We start from the raw sequence: 18,233 nt of genomic DNA on the forward strand, positions 1-18,233 counted from the left end.
CACTACTTCAATGGGACCCGCAAAAATCAAAATTAAAATATCAAGAGAATTGCTAATTTTGGAAGATTATCAAGAGAATTACAAATTATGGAAGATTATCAAGAAGAATCATCACTATGAAAGCTTTTAGAAGTTACATTAATATAACTTTTTTTTATTATAAGTTTTCATATAGTATAATTTCATATCTATAACTTTTCTTATTCTTTATTTCATTATAGTTAGACTTACTTTTTGGTTTATTTCAGTTATTAGTTGTTGTCTTTTATTTTCTCAAGGACCTCTATATAATGTCCTTGTCTATAATTGTAATGAATTTTTTTTTTACATCTTGAATTAAATTTCACTTTTATAATTTTCTAGTGTTAGGGAATGATTTTATCATATTTAGAGTTCGAAATCGAATCTTTGGAGTGATTCCATCGGTTCGTGACTTTCAATCCTCTGTAGTGAGATTTAGCCTATTATTTGTATTTTAACCTATAGTTTGATTTCACGTCCGAGACTTATTCTCGTGGTTGGTTATCATCCATATTAATTTGCATTCTCTGAACTATCATTTTTTCTTCATTCTCTTTTCTTCACCCATATTCTGAATCCATTGGTTCTATTGCGCTTTGTTGATAAGAAAAATACTTTGAACATAATTATACACGGTCGGGCCGTATCATCTGGTATTAGAGCCTTACACTCAAGTTTTCTATCAATTTGAGTTGATCCTAGTCAAGTTTTGTTCCAAAAAAAAGTCTGTGCTAATCAAGAGACAATATTTAAACAAAAAAACAAACAAAAAAAAAGAAGCAAATCGAAAAAAAACAATGTTTTTTTATCAAATCTCAAGATATTTGTTATTTACTTCTATTCCCAAATCATCTTTCTTTTTATCCAAAAAAAAATAAAATTATTCAGATTATTTGTCTTCTACTTCTATTCTCAACTTATATTTATTTTGTTTTCACTACTGTTTTAGAATTTTTTGTTATCGTCTTTAGAGAATTCCATCGATTTGAATTGAGTCCTTTTTACGAGACGGAGAGATACATAAGGTATGGAGTGATACACAAGAGTTTTTATGAGGTTATTATTTCTTTTTCTTTTTTCTCATTCTAATGGCAGGTGGTGAAGGATCCAATTCTCAACAAGTTGATATACAAGGCCTTCTCAATATCATTCTATAAGAGTTTTAAAACTCTTTACCATTTTGGATTGGAAATGATTAATAATATGATGGATTAACTAAAAGAAAATCAACAAAAGTTACAAGAGAACATCCAGCCGTTACCTGAAGCTCAAAGGCGAAATGAGTTCAATCGCTCTTGAGGTCAAGATGCAACATCCGGCTCCCACCCCCACACAACTTTGATGAACCTGATGATGAGGAGTTTGAAGGAAATTTGGAACGACCTAGGCATCATAATAACCATAACCGACGGGATGTAGATGAGGCTATCAAATTGATCAAATATTAAGTGCCATTGTTCCAAGAAAAATCCTCCATGTGGCCGTAATGGACTTTTCAGACTATGCCCTTGCATGGTAGGACCAATTGAGCATCAACACCGTAGAAATAGGGAGGCTCAAGTGCGAACTTGGACCGAACTTCATACACTCATGCGAAAGAGGTTTGTTTCCCCTCATTACCATTGTGAAGTATTGTCAGAGATTGCAAAGTATACCACAAGATTCCCGGTCAGTGGAGTAATACTATAAGGAGCTTGAAACACTTATTTTACAGCCGATATCCGTGAAGATCGTGAGCAAACGATGCCCAAATATTCAAATGGGCTTCAAAAGGATATTGCTGATACGGTGGAGATGTACCAATACATAGATCTCGAAGAGATGGTACACTTGGCCATAAAGGTGGGGAAGCAACTAAAACAAAAGAGGATGCAAGGTAATCCATTTAAACCTTTTCCAATTGTAGGGTTGCCTAAAATGTCATTTCCAAAACATATCAACAAAGGCAAAGATGTAACATGAGTTGATTCGATGTGCCCTAAGCCACCAACAAACACCCAAAAGACCACCACCTGTAGCCAGATGTGTTATGTTTCAAATGCCAAGGCCGAGGACATTTTTCGAATCAATATCCAAACATAACACATCTGGCTCGGATATCTTATGACCTCCGATGAGTACGAATCTGAATAAGAAACTCAAGATATCAATGAGGTGAATTCCTACGATCAAGAGGCTGAAGAATCTATACCGCAATCCAATTTGACATTAATCACTATCCGAGCTCTTAGCACCCTTCCAAAGGAGGGTGAAGAGACTGAATAATGCAAAAAATTATTCCATAGAAGTTGTAAAATTGCGACTAAGATATGTAGTCTTATCATTGATGGTGATAGTTGTACTAATGTCATTAGTGACCTCGCAGTGAAAAGACTTAATTTGAGGATGAATTTGCACCCGAGGCCTTACAAACTACAATGGCTCAATAATTGTGAGGAAATCAACATCACCAAACAAGTGTTGGTGGGAATTGAGCTATAAGGTTATAAGGATGAAGTAAAATGCGATGTAGTTCCAATGCAAGCATATCATATTTTTTTGGGAGGCCATGACAATTTGATAAATAAGTTGTATATGATGGCCGCCATAATCGAAATACTTTCACAAATGCCGCCATAGTTCTAAAGTTGTTGAGTCTTCAAGAAGTAAATGAAGATAAAAAAATACTTGTACAAGCAATTTGCCGCCAAAGTAAGAGAGAAAATGAAACCAATAGAAAGACAACAAGATGGTGAACTATGTCGTTGAATCAACTCGATGTGAGGAGCCCAATTTGAAGTCCTCCTTAAAATCACCGCAACAAAAGGTACTCCGCATGCGAGTATATCTACTATCTCACATAGCCTAACTACCCCACAATCTCTCAAATCTGCACCATCATCAATAAATACATCTACCCTAGTCACTCTCAAATACTCTACCATTCTACTGAAAAATCAAACAACGATAGTGATTCAGGTTGGAATTTTGTTTACAAAATGTTATTCTAGATCCGTAAGATAAATGAACAGTTTACGAGCTCGATTCGCTTGAGCTCGTTAAAAGTTTGTTTGCTAAGCTAAAGAATCACTATGAACATAAATTTTAACTCGTTATATTTAAGAACGAATCCGAACTTGTTTGCGAATGCTCGACATTATTTGTTACAAAAGTAAATTAAAATTTTATATTTAATAAAAATATATATCCTTATAAATATTATACTTAATTCTAAATTTTTATATAAATTTATTAATAAAAAGTTGTAATTATTATTAATTGAACTTAAATTTAAATAAAATTAAAATTCCTCCTGACGAATCGAGTAAATTCGAACACGAACAAAAATTACTAAATAAGCCAGACTAAAAAAACTTTCAACTTATATCAAAAATCACATATATATGAGAAGTTGTACGGATGGCTACCTGTTTTTACTAAATTACCCTTAATATTGAAACAGTGTACCTTTACATCAATTGTACGTACTGGTAATATTGTGGGCAAGTATGACTAAATTTGTCAATAAACCTCCACGTTGTCAGTTATACTGAAGATATTGGATATTCTTGAGAGTTGTGTTTTTTTCAATTCCATTTGCTATTTTGTAGTGATTTATTTGTACAAAATATATTGATATGGATATCATTTTGTAGATCGTATTCTCTAATACAATAATTTAATTATAATATTCTAATGCTATGATATATAAAAAAATGCATTTGAAATTAATGCAGAAGTTTTTGAATTTGTTGGGCATGCAAAACAAAAAAAAAATTTAATCCAACTGGACGGCTGATCTTACAGAAATAGAAGACATCCGAATTTGGCCAGTCTCAAGTGGTAACCGACCAATTCCCTCAACCACTTCATTTTTATTTCAAAATATCTATATTTATATTCTTTCTTTATTTAAATTTATATATTCATGAGAATGATTGAAAACAACCGTCCAAGAGAAATTCGGTTAGTGATAACTCTTGATTTTGACATATTTTATAGCTTATTTTTATTAAATTAATTAATTATTTATATCAAGTTTTGGTATAATTTATAGTAATTTGATTCAATAATTTTATTTATTGTATTTTGTGTATAAAATATTAATTTATTAATTTTTAAGTTTATTTTATAATTATTGTGTTGTATTAATTAAATTAATTGATGCGTTTCTTAAATTATATTTTTATGCATTAATTATGTTTTATTTAAATATTTAATTTTAGCTAAATTAAATATTATCAGTATATATATCATTTTGTAGAAAATAATTTTTTCATAAAATAGAAAAAAAATTATCCAAAGAAAAATATATATATTTTTAAATTGGTTGGTTGCATATATATATATATAATATATTTATATAATTGATTATATTTATTTCTCTCATCTTTTTTATTCCAACCGATTTGACGGTTCTCCTCATTCTCATCCGACCAATTCAATATATATATAATTTTGTAGCGAATAATTTTTTTAATAAAATAGAAAAAAAATTATTCAAAAAAAATATTTTTTTTAAAAAAATTGATTTGTTGCACAGATATAAATATATATATTTATATAATTTATTATATTTCTTTCTATTATCTTTCTATTCCAACCGACTGACGGTTCTCCTCCTCTTTGTCATCCGACCAATTCAGTATATATATCATTTCGTAGATAATAATTTTTTAATAAAATAGAAAAAATTATCCAAAGAAATATATATTTTTAAATTGGTTGGTTGCACAAATATAAAAAATATATATTTATATAATTTATTATATTTCTTTATCTCATCTTTCTATCCCAACCGACTACTTAGTGGACGGTTCTCCTCCTCTTTGTCATCCGACCAATTCAGTATATATATTATTTTGTAAAAAATATTTTTTTAATATAATAAAAAAAATTATCCAAAGAAAAATATATATATTTTAAAATTGGTTGGTTCACAGATATAAAAAATATTTATATAATTTATTATATTTCTTTCTCTCATTCTATCCTAACCGACTATCTACGACGGTTCTCCTCTTTCCCATCTGACGAATTCAGTATATATATCATTTTGTAGAGAATAATTTTTTAATAAAATAGAAAAAAAATATCCAAATATATATATATATTTAAATTAGTTGGTTGCACATATATAAAAAATCCGACCACAGTATATATATCATTTTGTAAAAAATAATTTCTTAATAAAATAGAAAAAAATTATCCAAAGAAAAATATATATTTTTTTAAATTGGTTGGTTGCACAGATATCAAAAATATATATTTATATAATTTATTATATTTCTTTCTCTCCTGTTTCTATCCCAACCGACTACCTACTGGACGGTTCTCCTCCTTGTCATCCAACCAATTCAGTATATATATCATTTTGTATAGAGAATAATTTTTTAATAAAATAGGAAAAAATTATCCAAAGAAATGTATATTTTTTTAAATTGGTTGGTTGTACAGATATAAAAAATATAAATTTATATAATATTATTATATTTTTTTCTCTCATCTTTCTATCCCAAACGACTATTTACTGCACAGTTCTCCTCCTCTTTGTCATCCGACCAATTCAATATATATATCATTTTATAGAAAATAATTTTTTAATAAAATAGAAAAAAAATTCATCCAAAGAAAAATATATATATTTTTAAATTGGTTGGTTCACAAATATAAAAAATATATATTTATATAATTTATTATATTTTTTTCTCTCATCTTTCTATCATAACCGACTATCTGCGACGGTTCTCCTCCTTCTCATCTAACCAATTCAGTATATATATCATTTTGTAGACAATAATTTTTTAATAAAATAGAAAAAAAATTATTCAAAGAAATATATATATTTAAATTGGTTGGTTGCACGGATATAAAAAATATATATTTGTATAATTTATTATATTTCTTTCTCTCATCTTTATATCCCAACCGATTATCTACTGAACGTTCTCTTAATTCTCATGTGACCAATCCAGTATATATATCATTTTGTAGAGAATAATTTTTTAATAAAATAGAAAAAAAATTATCCAAAGAAATATATATTTTTTTAAATTAGTTGGTTGCACAGATATAAAAATTATATATTTCTTTCTTTCATTTTTCTTGAGTTGATTAAAATATACAATATAACATCTTCTTTCTTAAAAAAAAAAATGAAACAAACAAACGAGTGACGCGGCTTAGCGCGCTTTCACGAGTACTAGTATCATAATAAACGAATACCAACCAAGCTCAAGTATAAAAAATTGGGTTCAATTAAGCTTATTTTAAATTCTATATCATCCACATTAGTTAAAAAAAAAAATCATTTATTCCACCACACATGATAGGTAAATTTGATTGTATTATTTATTTATTTTTTTACAAAACAAATTTAAAATATATTACTTATTTTTATATTATTTATATAAATTTTTATGAATTATATAAAAAAAATATTCTTTTAAACTATTTTATTAAGGATATGTTTTTTTTAATATAGTTTAAAAAATTTTGATTTAATTTTAATATTAAAATAATATATAATAGAATATTTTATAAGAAAAAAAAATATTTTTTTTAAAAATAAAAAATTTAACTAATAAAATTTGAAATTTTGAATTAAAAAAACAAACTCAAAAATTAAAAAACCAAAATAGCAGCGTATTGTATTTTCCTTTAAAATAAGGAAAAAAAAAAAACCCAAGTAGAAAAGGACAATGGAGAACTATTCTTCTGTCATTCCATTATTAGTATTATTTTTAAACTAAATATTTTTATTGTGAGGTGGCATGTGTTTAAAAACCCTACGATATTGTCTTACATTTATGAAACGAAAAACCCAAAAGCTGTTTATTTCTCAATAAGCCGTAGCTGAACCCTAATTGCAAGTTCAGAGCTTCGATTGAAGATGGGTGAAATTGCTCCCGCCGCCGCCGTGAAGCTTCCGATTCACGGGAAGCGGAACGTCCTCATAACCAGCGCCTTGCCTTACGTGAACAACATTCCTCATCTCGGAAACATCATCGGCTGTAAGTATTCTCAAATTTCCGACAATCGATTCACGTGCTTGTCCGTGATTGAGGTTGTGCGTCGTGCTGATTGCGTTCGGAGAGTGGTTTTTTCATATGAATTTGTAACCTGGAGCTGAATTTCTTCTGCGTTTATTTGTTTGGGTTTATGTGGATTGAACTTTTACCATTTTTTTCTTTCGAAATAGGCGTGTTGAGTGCTGATGTATTTGCGCGGTACTGCCGAATTAGAGGATATAACACGATATATATATGTGGTACGGATGAATACGGGACTGCAACCGAGACTAAGGCAATGGAGGAAGGCTGCTCTCCAAAGGAAATATGTGACAAGTACTTCACTTCATTTCTTTGGCCGCAATTGTCACTATGCCTACTTTGATGTTTCTGTTCTTATTTATTTCCTAGAGATTCTTTAATGATTATTTTGCCATTTTTTTAATCACACTGGCTTCATATTCGACAAAAATGCTGAACTAGTTTCTGGGGATTGAGGTTGTTTTGGGGAAATGCAGTGTGCCTTTGCCAAGGAGCGGTGTTATTCATATTTATTAAGTTTAATAATTACGGTTTACTTTGTTTAATTTAATTAAAAAATAAAATGTCTAGAATTTTTATCTATTGTTTGACTCTCTCCCGACTGTTGCCTCTGCTCTCCTGTTTTATTTTCAACTTCTGCTTCTTCTAGTCTCTCATCACAGTGCCACCTCTTTTTTATTCATAAAGACATAAACCTGATGATAAATATGATGGCTGTATAGACTGTAATGATTAGGATTTTTGTGTTTTGAAATATGCCTATTTTCTTTATTTTAAAACTCTTTTTACCTTTTGTTTATTTTTTACATTAAGGTTCTTAAATGATTATTTTTGTCTGTTGAAAGTGTGTTATATTAATTGCTTATATATCTGTATTCTGTATATTAAATATATGTTAATACTTCTACTAATGACCATGGAGTTAAGAAAAAACAGAAAGTACATGCACACACATATATATTCTTGTGCTCTTCCCCAAATAAATGGTTGTAGGATATTAATTCAGTATATATATGCATATATCTATATTTTGTTCAAGTTTAATCCGTTCCTCCTTTTCTTGCTGTTGATGTCGGAGGGCGCAGAAGCAATAAGTTGTGTGAAATAGTAGTAAATGAGTTTTAGAGTTTAAACTAGAATTGAAGGTATGTTTACTTCACTTTTTGGGAGGGTTTTGTATTTTTTCTTTTATGGAATTCTAGGTTTGGTCATGTTTTTTTTGGAAATTATATGAAAGCTTTGGAGTCTCGTCAGATTAGCAAATTGTAGTTTTTTGTTGTTATATGGGCTCTGATATGCGAAATAGTTGCAATTGTATAATAATCCAATGACTGATGTTACACCTTTTGAAACAATTCGAAGCAAAATATATTGGTGATAACTTCATTTGATACTTCATATATTTGTATGGCGCTATTTTTAGCACATCGTTTCCATATATGTTTAACCAATAATGTTTTCTAGAAAACATTTGAATTGCCATTTAACATATTTTGTGCCCTACAATGTTCTTGTACTGGGAACTATTTTTTTGAGACGCGTTTAACGTGTGAGTTAACTTGATTAACTGTGGATCTGCCGAACCTTTGTTGAATTTCTATGCCCTCTTGTTATACTTGCTTTGTAGGTACCACGCTATTCACAAGGAGGTGTATGACTGGTTTAATATAAGCTTTGATGAGTTTGGTCGTACTTCGAGTCCACAACAAACTGAAGTTTGCCAAGCCATATTCAAAAAACTTTTGGATAATAACTGGCTTTCAGAGAACACAATGCAGCAGGTACATTATGGTAACCAACAATATCTTTCACTTACTTGTCTGGAGGCTTGTTAATGATAGATGTATTTGTTTCTGCTTGTCCATCCTTTTGGAGACACTGAAAGCATATCAATTAACATTGTTTTTATCAAATAATTCGAATGCAGCTTTACTGCGATACATGTAAAAGATTCTTGGCTGACCGGCTTGTGGAGGGTAATTGTCCAACACCAGGTTGTAATTATGATTCTGCACGTGGAGATCAGTGTGAGAAGTGCGGGAAACTCTTGAATCCCACAGAACTTCTGGAGCCAAAATGCAAGGTTTGCAATTATGAATAATATCTTCAAACAAGGGCTTGATTGGATGCCCACTGAGTAATAACCATATTAAGGATTTTGAGTACAATGCTGATTCGAAGTAAAATATAAATCTTTATTGAATAGAGAAAATAGTAAAACAACGGAATATCTTCCGTCTCAACCAAAGATTTCCAAAACCCTAGATGCCCTAAGATTTGTGACTAACTTGTTATTGGCCCTAATGGCCCAATAATCTTATTATTAAATCTAATAACATAATTAAATATAAATTATAAAATATTCAATTAAATAAACTGCTACCGAATAATTAACTACTATCAACTTAAAATGGATTGCTTCCCTTTGGATCGGTCGCCAGTAAACTACTAGCAGTCGATCCTCCTGACATTGTCGGGATTCGTCAGTATCAATTGCTTCCCCCGTGAAAGACGCCTTGTCCCAAGGCGGAAAGTTGAAATTGTTGTTGGAGCTCCTCTTAAGAGAATCATGTTGTGCGTTGTTCTTCCAAACCAGGCCACCGAACAAGAACTCTTGGCTCCCTATTTAGACCCCGCCGTTCCACTAAAATCTCGTTTGGTGAACGGCGTGGCGGGAGCCCTATATCCACATATAAACCTTCTATAATATTCTGTCGAACCCAAGAGACCATGAATTCCCCAAGCCGAAGTTAGAGTAGGCCATGTCTGAACTGCACACACCTTTTTCGGATCCATAACGACCCCTACAGTGGAAACAATATGATTTAAATACTCCACCTCCACACATCCGAACGAACATTTTTTCCTGTTCTCCGTAAATTGAGTCGTCTGAAATAACTTCATCACAAGCATCAAATGCCTTGCGTGTTCATCCCACGTATGGCTATATACCAATATGTTAGTAAAAAAAAAACGAGTACAATCTTACGCAAATACAGTTGGAATAGATCATTCATCACAAACTGAAATGTCTCCGGTGTATTAGTGACCTTAAAAGGCATTACTAGGAACTCATAGTGTTCGTTGTGCGTGCACAACGCCGTCTTTGGCCCATCTTCCTCTTAAACTCGAATTTGGTGTTACTTAGAATGTAGGTCTATCCTTGAAAAGACCATTGATTCAATTAGCTTATCTAAAGTTTTATGAATTATTGGAATTGGATATTTTACCTTGTTCAACTCAGGAAAATCAATATGAAATCTCCTCTCATCTTTCTTCTTTACCAATAGCACTGGGCTCAGGAATTGGTTTGAAATTGGGTGAATGATCCCTATTGTCAACATCTCTTTCACCATTTCACCATGCATCAAATCTTTTCTTTTTGCAAGTGAACATAACGCTAAGGCCGTACGGACATCGGACCAGAACCTGATTAGAGTTTTCTACGATGATCATTCTTGCATCTTGGTGGTGATCTTCCTGACTTCTCAAACCCGTCTGGATATTGTTCCGGTACTCTCTCGCGATTCACCCGGCTTGCACTGTTAACTAACATTGTTGATATGGCTTCTCAGGTCTTTACACAACTCTCTAGTTCCACCACTAAAGCCCAAAGCCCAAAAGTCTACATTTGTTGTTTTCAACGAGGTTTATGTGCCACTGGTGAGCGCAATAGGGTCGGCTTTCCCTGAAGGGTCATAAGCTCATTTCCTTGGTTATATGTCACTTTCATAGTTTCCCAATTGTTTCGTACATCGTCCAAAGTTTTGCAGCCATGCAACTCCTAATATGACATCCACATTACCAAGCGAAAATGTATAACGATTGGCCATAATACTTAGCCTTGCCAACCCCCAAATGTACGGCCCTACAGACTTCTGTACATGGCAGTTGTATACCGTCCCCGAGGGTCATTGTAAACAAACCAATATGTTGTATTGGCAATGATAATCTCCCCACCAATTCTTGCGACACGAAATTATGACTTGCACAACCATCTACAAGTATCACCACTTGTATTCCATTGAGCATTTCATAAACCGTAATAGTTTGTGTACTTGTGAAGTCCGCTAGTGAATACAAGGATAGCGACATCCACTGTTTTCCTCTTCTATCCCCCTATCTCTATTCCTGACAACTTACTATATCCATCATTCATTTGTTCTACCCAGGGGTCCCACGACTTCCCGTCGTCCATGATTAGCGTATGTATCTGTTTCATTGGGCATGCATAAGTCGGGTTGTAGGGATGGTTGCATCGATCACACCTTGATGAATCTTCGTGCCTGGATCGAAAGTTGCATAACCAATTCAACGCCCTTCCTTCCATGGCCACCCTTACTTATAGTACTTGACGATTTCCTATAACATCGTGTAGTCGAAACTCATGCTCTGTCTTTCCGATCCAACTGATTGTATCAGCACCATTAAATATCGAAAACGTTATATATGAAATCGTTACCGGGTTTGCGATGGCTAACCGTTGGCCTCCTGTCGGTGGCACGCTAGGTTTGTGCCTATTAATCACAACCGAGGATCCTGTGGGGTCATTGGCCATTAGTGCCACCTTGCAAGGCTGCCATCAATTCGTGAAATTGTTTAGTAATCTGGTTAGGTATAGCCCCTATATGAGTTTGCATCCGAGTTTGCATTGTTTTAACCATATCCACTTGTTGTCGCGTCTCCGTATGTGCTGCAGCCAAGGCAGTTAGGTTATATTCTAGCGTGTTGAGACGGCTGTCCACATCTCCTGAGCGTGTTTTCATCCTCCATTCTAAGATCCGGTCGGATCAATTGGTATGAAGTAAAATATGAATTTTTATTGAATAGAGAAAATAGCAAAACAACGTAATATCTTCGGTCCCAACCAAAAAGTTGATTTCCAAAACCCTAGATGCCCTAAGATTTGTGACTCTAAAGCCCTAATAGCCCAATAATCTTCTTATTAGATCTAATAATATAATTAAATATAAATTATAAAATACTCAATTAAATTAAGTGCTACCAAATAATCTAAAGTGCTACTATCAACTTAAAGTGGGTTGCTTCCCTTTGGATCGGCCGCGAGTAAACTACTAACAGTCGATCCTCCCGACATTGCCGGGATTCGTCGGTATAAAAGGCAGATAAAAAAAATAGTAAGATATGCATGCAGTTTTTGGCAAGTCTTGCTTAATTGAAATTGACTGGTCTGCTTCATGAACAGGTTTGTCACAATACTCCTCGCATCCGTGATACAAATCACCTCTTTCTTGAGCTCCCCTTACTCAAGGATAGATTAGAAGAATATATCAACACCATGTCAGTAGCTGGGGGTTGGAGTCAGAATGCTATCCAAGCAACACAAGCTTGGCTTCGAGAAGGTCTGAGACAACGGTGTATTACAAGAGATTTAAAATGGGGGGTTCCTGTTCCACATGAGAAATTCAAGGACAAGGTAAATTTAGCTGAATGATTCAGGTTATATGAAGAAAATATATAATGTCTGTCACTTGGACAAGGTTAATGTTCTTTATGTTGGCTGGCACTGTGATGATCAGGTTTTTTATGTGTGGTTTGATGCTCCTATTGGATATGTCTCAATCACTGCATGTCACACACCAGAGTGGGAGAAGTGGTGGAAGAACCCCCAAGATGTGGAGCTGTACCAGTTCATGGGCAAAGATAATGTCCCATTTCATACCGTGAGTAATTTAATTCGAAAGTAGACATTCTCTACATATTGATTGTATGAGAAGGATATCTTGACTTCTGGCTTTTGAGATGTGGCATGTGAATATAGTTCTTGAGTATTACGACTTTTATTCAGTTTGGCCACCTGCATGTGATTTTAAGTTGCTCTTTTTTGATCTTATTGCCCATTTGTGGCATTGTGTCTTGATCGCATTAACTTTTTTCAGGTGATGTTCCCCTCCACTCTTCTTGGAACAGGTGAAGATTGGACTTTGATGAAAACCATCAGTGTTACAGAGTACTTGAACTACGAGGCAGGTTAGAATTTCTGCAGTGGCTAAATGTTTATTTCTTGTTCTAGCTACATGTCTTGTTTCATAAATATTTTTTAATTAATTCAGTTTCTAAAATTTTCAGTTGCTACCTATTTCAGGGAAATTCTCAAAGAGTAAGGGCATAGGAGTATTTGGAAATGATGCAAAAGACACTAATATTCCTGTCGAAGTGTGGAGATACTATTTGCTGACAAACAGGCCAGAAGTAGGCACTATGAACATATTTCAAATTGCATATAACGCAGCAATCACTGCAATGAACTGCCACTCACTTATCCCCCTATCCTTGCACATTGAGCAAATTACTCAGTATCTTTTTATTTGATTTATTTTTTCTATACGCTATTACAGGTATCTGACACATTGTTCACATGGGCTGACTTGCAAGCAAAGTTGAATAGTGAGCTTTTGAGCAATCTTGGAAATTTCGTCAACCGTGTCTTGAGTTTCATTGCCAAAGATCCAGGTACTTGAACCTAATGCATGATAATAATGCTGCCTAGACAATGGATATATGTGATTCTTGTAAACAGTATTCATTGACAAGATATGGCATAGAATGGTGCTAAGGGCAGAGAATAGAGGTGTAAATGGATCGTTTTAAAATCTCTATACTAGCAAAACTAAAGTACTTTGTGAAAATTTTAAAATATCAAAGTGAAACAAATATCTTATGTATGTGTGAATCACTATTTTTGTATTTTAAGTCTTAAAGAGGAATGGGGAAAAAGCAATGACAAGTTTACATCTCCATGATCCTCTAGTTTCTTGGGGAAAGCTGGCTTACTACTAATGAGATATTATTTGTGTTGCAGTGCTGATGCTTTTGTCAACTATACTATACTTTTGTCATGCAAGTTTTGCACATACCAATCATGTTATTCTCTTGTTCACAGAAATATCTCTGTTCAACTACTATTTTTTAATAGTATTAAATCAAACTTCCACTAGAGTTCTGTATGCCATTTTTTTGGTAGTTTTTTAGTGAAGTGTAAGGTTTTAAATGTTAAGAAACTTTATATATTTTGTCTGAATTCTAGATCCTTTTTCCTTCTTCAGGTTCAGGTTATGGATCCTTGATTCCTGATGCTCAGGGTGCAGAATCTCATCCGCTTACAAAGGCATTGGGAGAAAAAGTTGGTAATTATGTGGAGCAGTATGTAGAAGCAATGGAGAAGGTAACCAGCGTGCAATGTTTACCATTTTTGTTCTTGTAATACAACCTTATCTTGAATTGAGCCTCATGTTACCATGATTGAATGTAGGTGAAACTAAAGCAGGGGTTAAAGATTGCTATGACGATATCTGGTGAAGGAAATGCATATTTGCAAGTATGGATGCTTCCAACTTTGCATATACCACTTCTTTCTATGCTTCTCCAAGGTGTTTTTCTTGCCATTGGCTTGATACCATTATCTATATGTCCACCTTGTAGGAAAGTCAATTTTGGAAGCTTTACAAGGAGGATCAGGCAACTTGTTCCGTGGTCATGAAAACTTCAGCTGGGCTAGTGTATCTGCTAGCATGTCTCTTAGAACCATATATGCCATCCTTCTCCATTGAGGTAAATTCATAGCTGGTGTCTGAATTTTGTGCATTGTGTTAGCTCAAAAATATTTCTCACATTATTTTGTGATGCCATTTCAATGTAGGTTCTGAAGCAGCTTAACTTGCCTGAAACACACATTTCTCTTAGCGATGAAAAGGGTGATATTGCAAGAGCTAAAAGACCTTGGGATTTCTTACCTGCAGGCCATAAGATTGGAAATCCCACACCATTGTTCAAAGAATTGGTATTCTGCCAATTGTTGCATCAATTGCTGTTTAGCTGAAGGAATGAATATGTATTGTTGCTTTTGTACTCATAAATGTTCTTATAATATGTAGAAAGATGAGGAAGTAGAGTTCTACAGGCAGAAATTTGCAGGAAGTCAAGCTGATAGGATTGTGAAAGCTGAAGCTGAAGCAAAAAAGCTTGCTGCAAAATTCAAGGAAACTAAAATATCAGGTTCTGTCTTTATCTTCTATATTTTCTTTGACTATCTTTTATAAAGAACACTTTGTGTTCTGTGCTGTGTTTCAATCATCTCTCTTTCACGAAGCCATTTTTCCATTGAACAAGGTATTATGTTTTCATATTTTTTGAAATCTGTCATTTCTATTGGTCATTTAATCTAATTTCCCTTTGATGTCCTTTGCCTAGGCTGATATTAACTCCATGGTCATTGGGTACATTTATTTAGTAAACTCTACTTGAGGTTGAAGAACCTTTTTTCATTCATTCTCAATTATAGGATCTTTTTACCTTGAGGAACCTTGCTTCTAGCTCTAGAAATGTATAGGATCTTGTGCTCCTGTCGACAACGTTGAGTTTGTTGATGCTTTGGATCACAGTAGGATTTGTGGGTGGCTAAACTTTGCAGTAGATTTTAAAGGAATAATTTACAAAAATGATTTGAAATGAATTCAATTTTAGTTGCTCGAAACATAGTTCAGAATGTGCAATTATGTTTAGATATCATTTAATTTAAGACCTTAATTCAAATTGTGTACTTGTGAAACCAGACTATTGAAAAGATACCGAATAATTAAATAATTAAAATAAAAATGGTGTGGTTTTTTGTGTTTTATTTCCTAATTTTTGCTGTTTAATTTTTTATTTTGGTCTAAAAACATCACATCCAATACCCATTTGCCATGGAAAACATCATTTCCAACAGCTCTTTTTACCTTAAAAACATCAAGACAAAAAGTACGAAACAAAAATAAAATCACATGAACACACCTGAAGTGTTGTTTGTTGAGCAAGTTGAATTAGAATATCTCCGTTTCTTGCCTTTTGATAGCAGAGCATTGACCAATGATCTCTAGGGAAGTGGCTGGAATTCAAACCTTGTTTGTTTAGGTTTTATATAAATATTGGGATGAAAGTGGTGTTCATCAGGGCACCATTTTCCCACATTTAGTTTAACACATGGCCCCTTAACAAGAGGGTGCTAGAGTGGCTTGTAAAAATGTTAAAACCTCATTAAAAGATGCACAGCAAAATTCAAGTATACAGAATAAATATGTGGATTGTAACAAGTTCGGAAATAAGGTTTCAATTTTTATTTTTTTATTGAATTTTGTGTTTTTATTGATGGCTGGTACTGGTCGGAGAAGTTGTCTTCTTTTGTTAATATTTCGGAATTTAAGTTTCTGTTTGTTTTTTTATAGATGGCAGCACTGCAAAGAAGGATAAGACCAAAAAAACTGCTGAAACAAAGGCCAAGGCTTCTACTCCTGCTGATACTGAAATTTCCATTAGTAGACTAGATATTCGTGTTGGTCTCATTACGAAAGCCCAGAAACATCCTGATGCAGATTCCTTATATGTGGAAGAGATTGATGTTGGTGAACCTCATGCCCGCACAGTCGTTAGTGGCTTGGTCAAGTATATACCCCTAGAAGAAATGCAGGTTTCCTTCATTTTCCACAGCTTTAATTTATTCACACCCTCATGGTTTATTTGCATAATAAAGCACTACAAAAATGACCTTTAAACACTTGCATGATCGTACTCTGTTTCAGAATCGAAAAGTTTGTGTCCTTTGTAACCTGAAGCCTGCAACCATGAGGGGCATAAAGTCTCAAGCAATGGTCCTTGCAGCTTCCAATGCCGATCACACCAAGGTATATATATATATATATATATATATGCAGCACAACCCTTGTACAATATTGTATATTTTTCTGGTGAAAAGAACGAAAATATAACATACAAAGACAGTCTCTGAGAATAAAATTATTCACAGGAAGCGCAAAATCATTTTAATAAATTTACATTTTCCAGGTTGAGTTGGTGGAACCTCCCGAAAATGCTGTTGTAGGCGAAAGAGTAACATTCCCTGGCATTGAGGGCTCAGCAGATGATGTTCTAAACCCAAAGAAGAAGGTTTGGGAAACCATTCAAGTGGACTTGCGCACAGACAAGGAGCTGGTGGCTCGTTACAAGGATCTTCCCTTCACAACAACAGCAGGTGTGTGCAAAGTTGCATCAATCAGCGATGGCACAATCCGGTAGGTTATGCGCCTTTTAAAGTTCTTAAAGTGCTCCAGATTTTGATCTGTTTATTAACTTAATGCAAAAGAAAAAAAATGAAATGAAATGAAATGAAAGAGGACTACAAATATCTTTATCTGAGTCGAATGTCTGGAATTCGAACTCGACTTGATATTTATATGGTAAAATATGTATTTAGATTTTAAGTTGATACGTTGAGTTAGTTTTCAAGTGTTATATGAACAGCAAGGTATGATGCTGCTTCCAACTTGTTCGATATAGATTGATTTTAATGTGATATTTGTCGTTTGAATTGTGTGTGTGTTTGTTTTTCACTGTTTCTCGTTTCAGTTCCGTCCGGACTATGAATGTGTCTGTTTTTCTTGTTTTGTTTCGATTTTACTTGTTTTTGTTTGGAACCTAGGGTTTGTTTATTAATATTATATATATATATATATATTATGTTTTTGTCCCAAATTAAAGGGTTTTTTTTGGGTAATTAGCGAAGGGAAGTCTATGTTTGTGTTTCCTGTGCCTTTTGGGTTTGACTTTATGAATAGTAAATAAAAAAAAAAAAAAAAAAAAATTAATTGTAAAATAAATTTGTCCTATAATATAAGAAGGAAAAAATAATTCTTTGATTTGATATTTTAGAGAAAAAAGAAATTGAATACTAAAAATTTGGAGTAAAATTTACAAAAGAACATAACCTAAGAGTTATTTTTATTTTTTAGTTTTCCGTTTTGTCCTTTGATTATATATATAAAATAATTGAATGTATAATGATATGTTTCGTAGTCTAAGTAAAAATTATGGATATTTTAGTATTAATATAAGATTAAAAGATGGTATTTTAAAGTGGGACAAAAGAAAATGATAAAAGAAATTGGTATAGATGGATGAAGTATTAAAGGGTGTTTTTTCTTGTTTTAATACTCTCTCCGTTCAATTTCCTTACGCTAGTGTCGCTAATAAGTTATTAATAATAAATTATAAATATTATTTTTTTATATGACTAATATTATTGATATTTTAAAAATATGAATTAATATTTTATGATTAAAAATTTTTAGAATATTTTGAAATATTTTTAGTCTTATCTCTTAATAAAATATATAAAATATTATTCCC

At 32.8% G+C, this 18,233-nt stretch overlaps 1 protein-coding gene across 1 annotated transcript; it reads left to right on the forward strand.

Annotated features, from left to right (window-relative positions):
- Positions 1 to 6,802: 6,802 nt before the first annotated feature.
- LOC127249209 (probable methionine--tRNA ligase) lies at positions 6,803 to 17,415 on the forward strand. The gene is made up of 17 exons (XM_051271913.1): positions 6,803 to 7,013; positions 7,202 to 7,346; positions 8,680 to 8,833; positions 8,980 to 9,135; positions 12,259 to 12,489; positions 12,593 to 12,736; positions 12,953 to 13,043; positions 13,159 to 13,265; positions 13,412 to 13,526; positions 14,120 to 14,238; positions 14,326 to 14,391; positions 14,496 to 14,624; positions 14,713 to 14,853; positions 14,948 to 15,068; positions 16,277 to 16,518; positions 16,631 to 16,732; positions 16,893 to 17,415. Exons 1-17 carry the CDS (start codon positions 6,893 to 6,895, stop codon positions 17,121 to 17,123), a joined length of 2,415 nt encoding a protein of 804 aa, XP_051127870.1. The 5' UTR covers positions 6,803 to 6,892; the 3' UTR covers positions 17,124 to 17,415.
- Positions 17,416 to 18,233: the final 818 nt, after the last annotated feature.

Source organism: Andrographis paniculata, unplaced genomic scaffold (genome assembly GCF_009805555.1).
Source record: "Andrographis paniculata isolate CXL003 unplaced genomic scaffold, ASM980555v1 Contig35END, whole genome shotgun sequence".
NCBI lineage: Eukaryota > Viridiplantae > Streptophyta > Magnoliopsida > Lamiales > Acanthaceae > Andrographis > Andrographis paniculata.

Bases quoted from the DNA above. Each gene is read 5' to 3' on its own strand.
- LOC127249209 (XM_051271913.1), top strand. From the start codon at position 6,893: ATGGGTGAAATTGCTCCCGCCGCCGCCGTGAAGCTTCCGATTCACGGG. The intron at 9,136-12,258 runs GTTTGCAATTAT...CTTCATGAACAG, and splicing joins TTCTGGAGCCAAAATGCAAG to GTTTGTCACAATACTCCTCG. The intron at 13,527-14,119 runs GTACTTGAACCT...TTCCTTCTTCAG, and splicing joins TTTCATTGCCAAAGATCCAG to GTTCAGGTTATGGATCCTTG.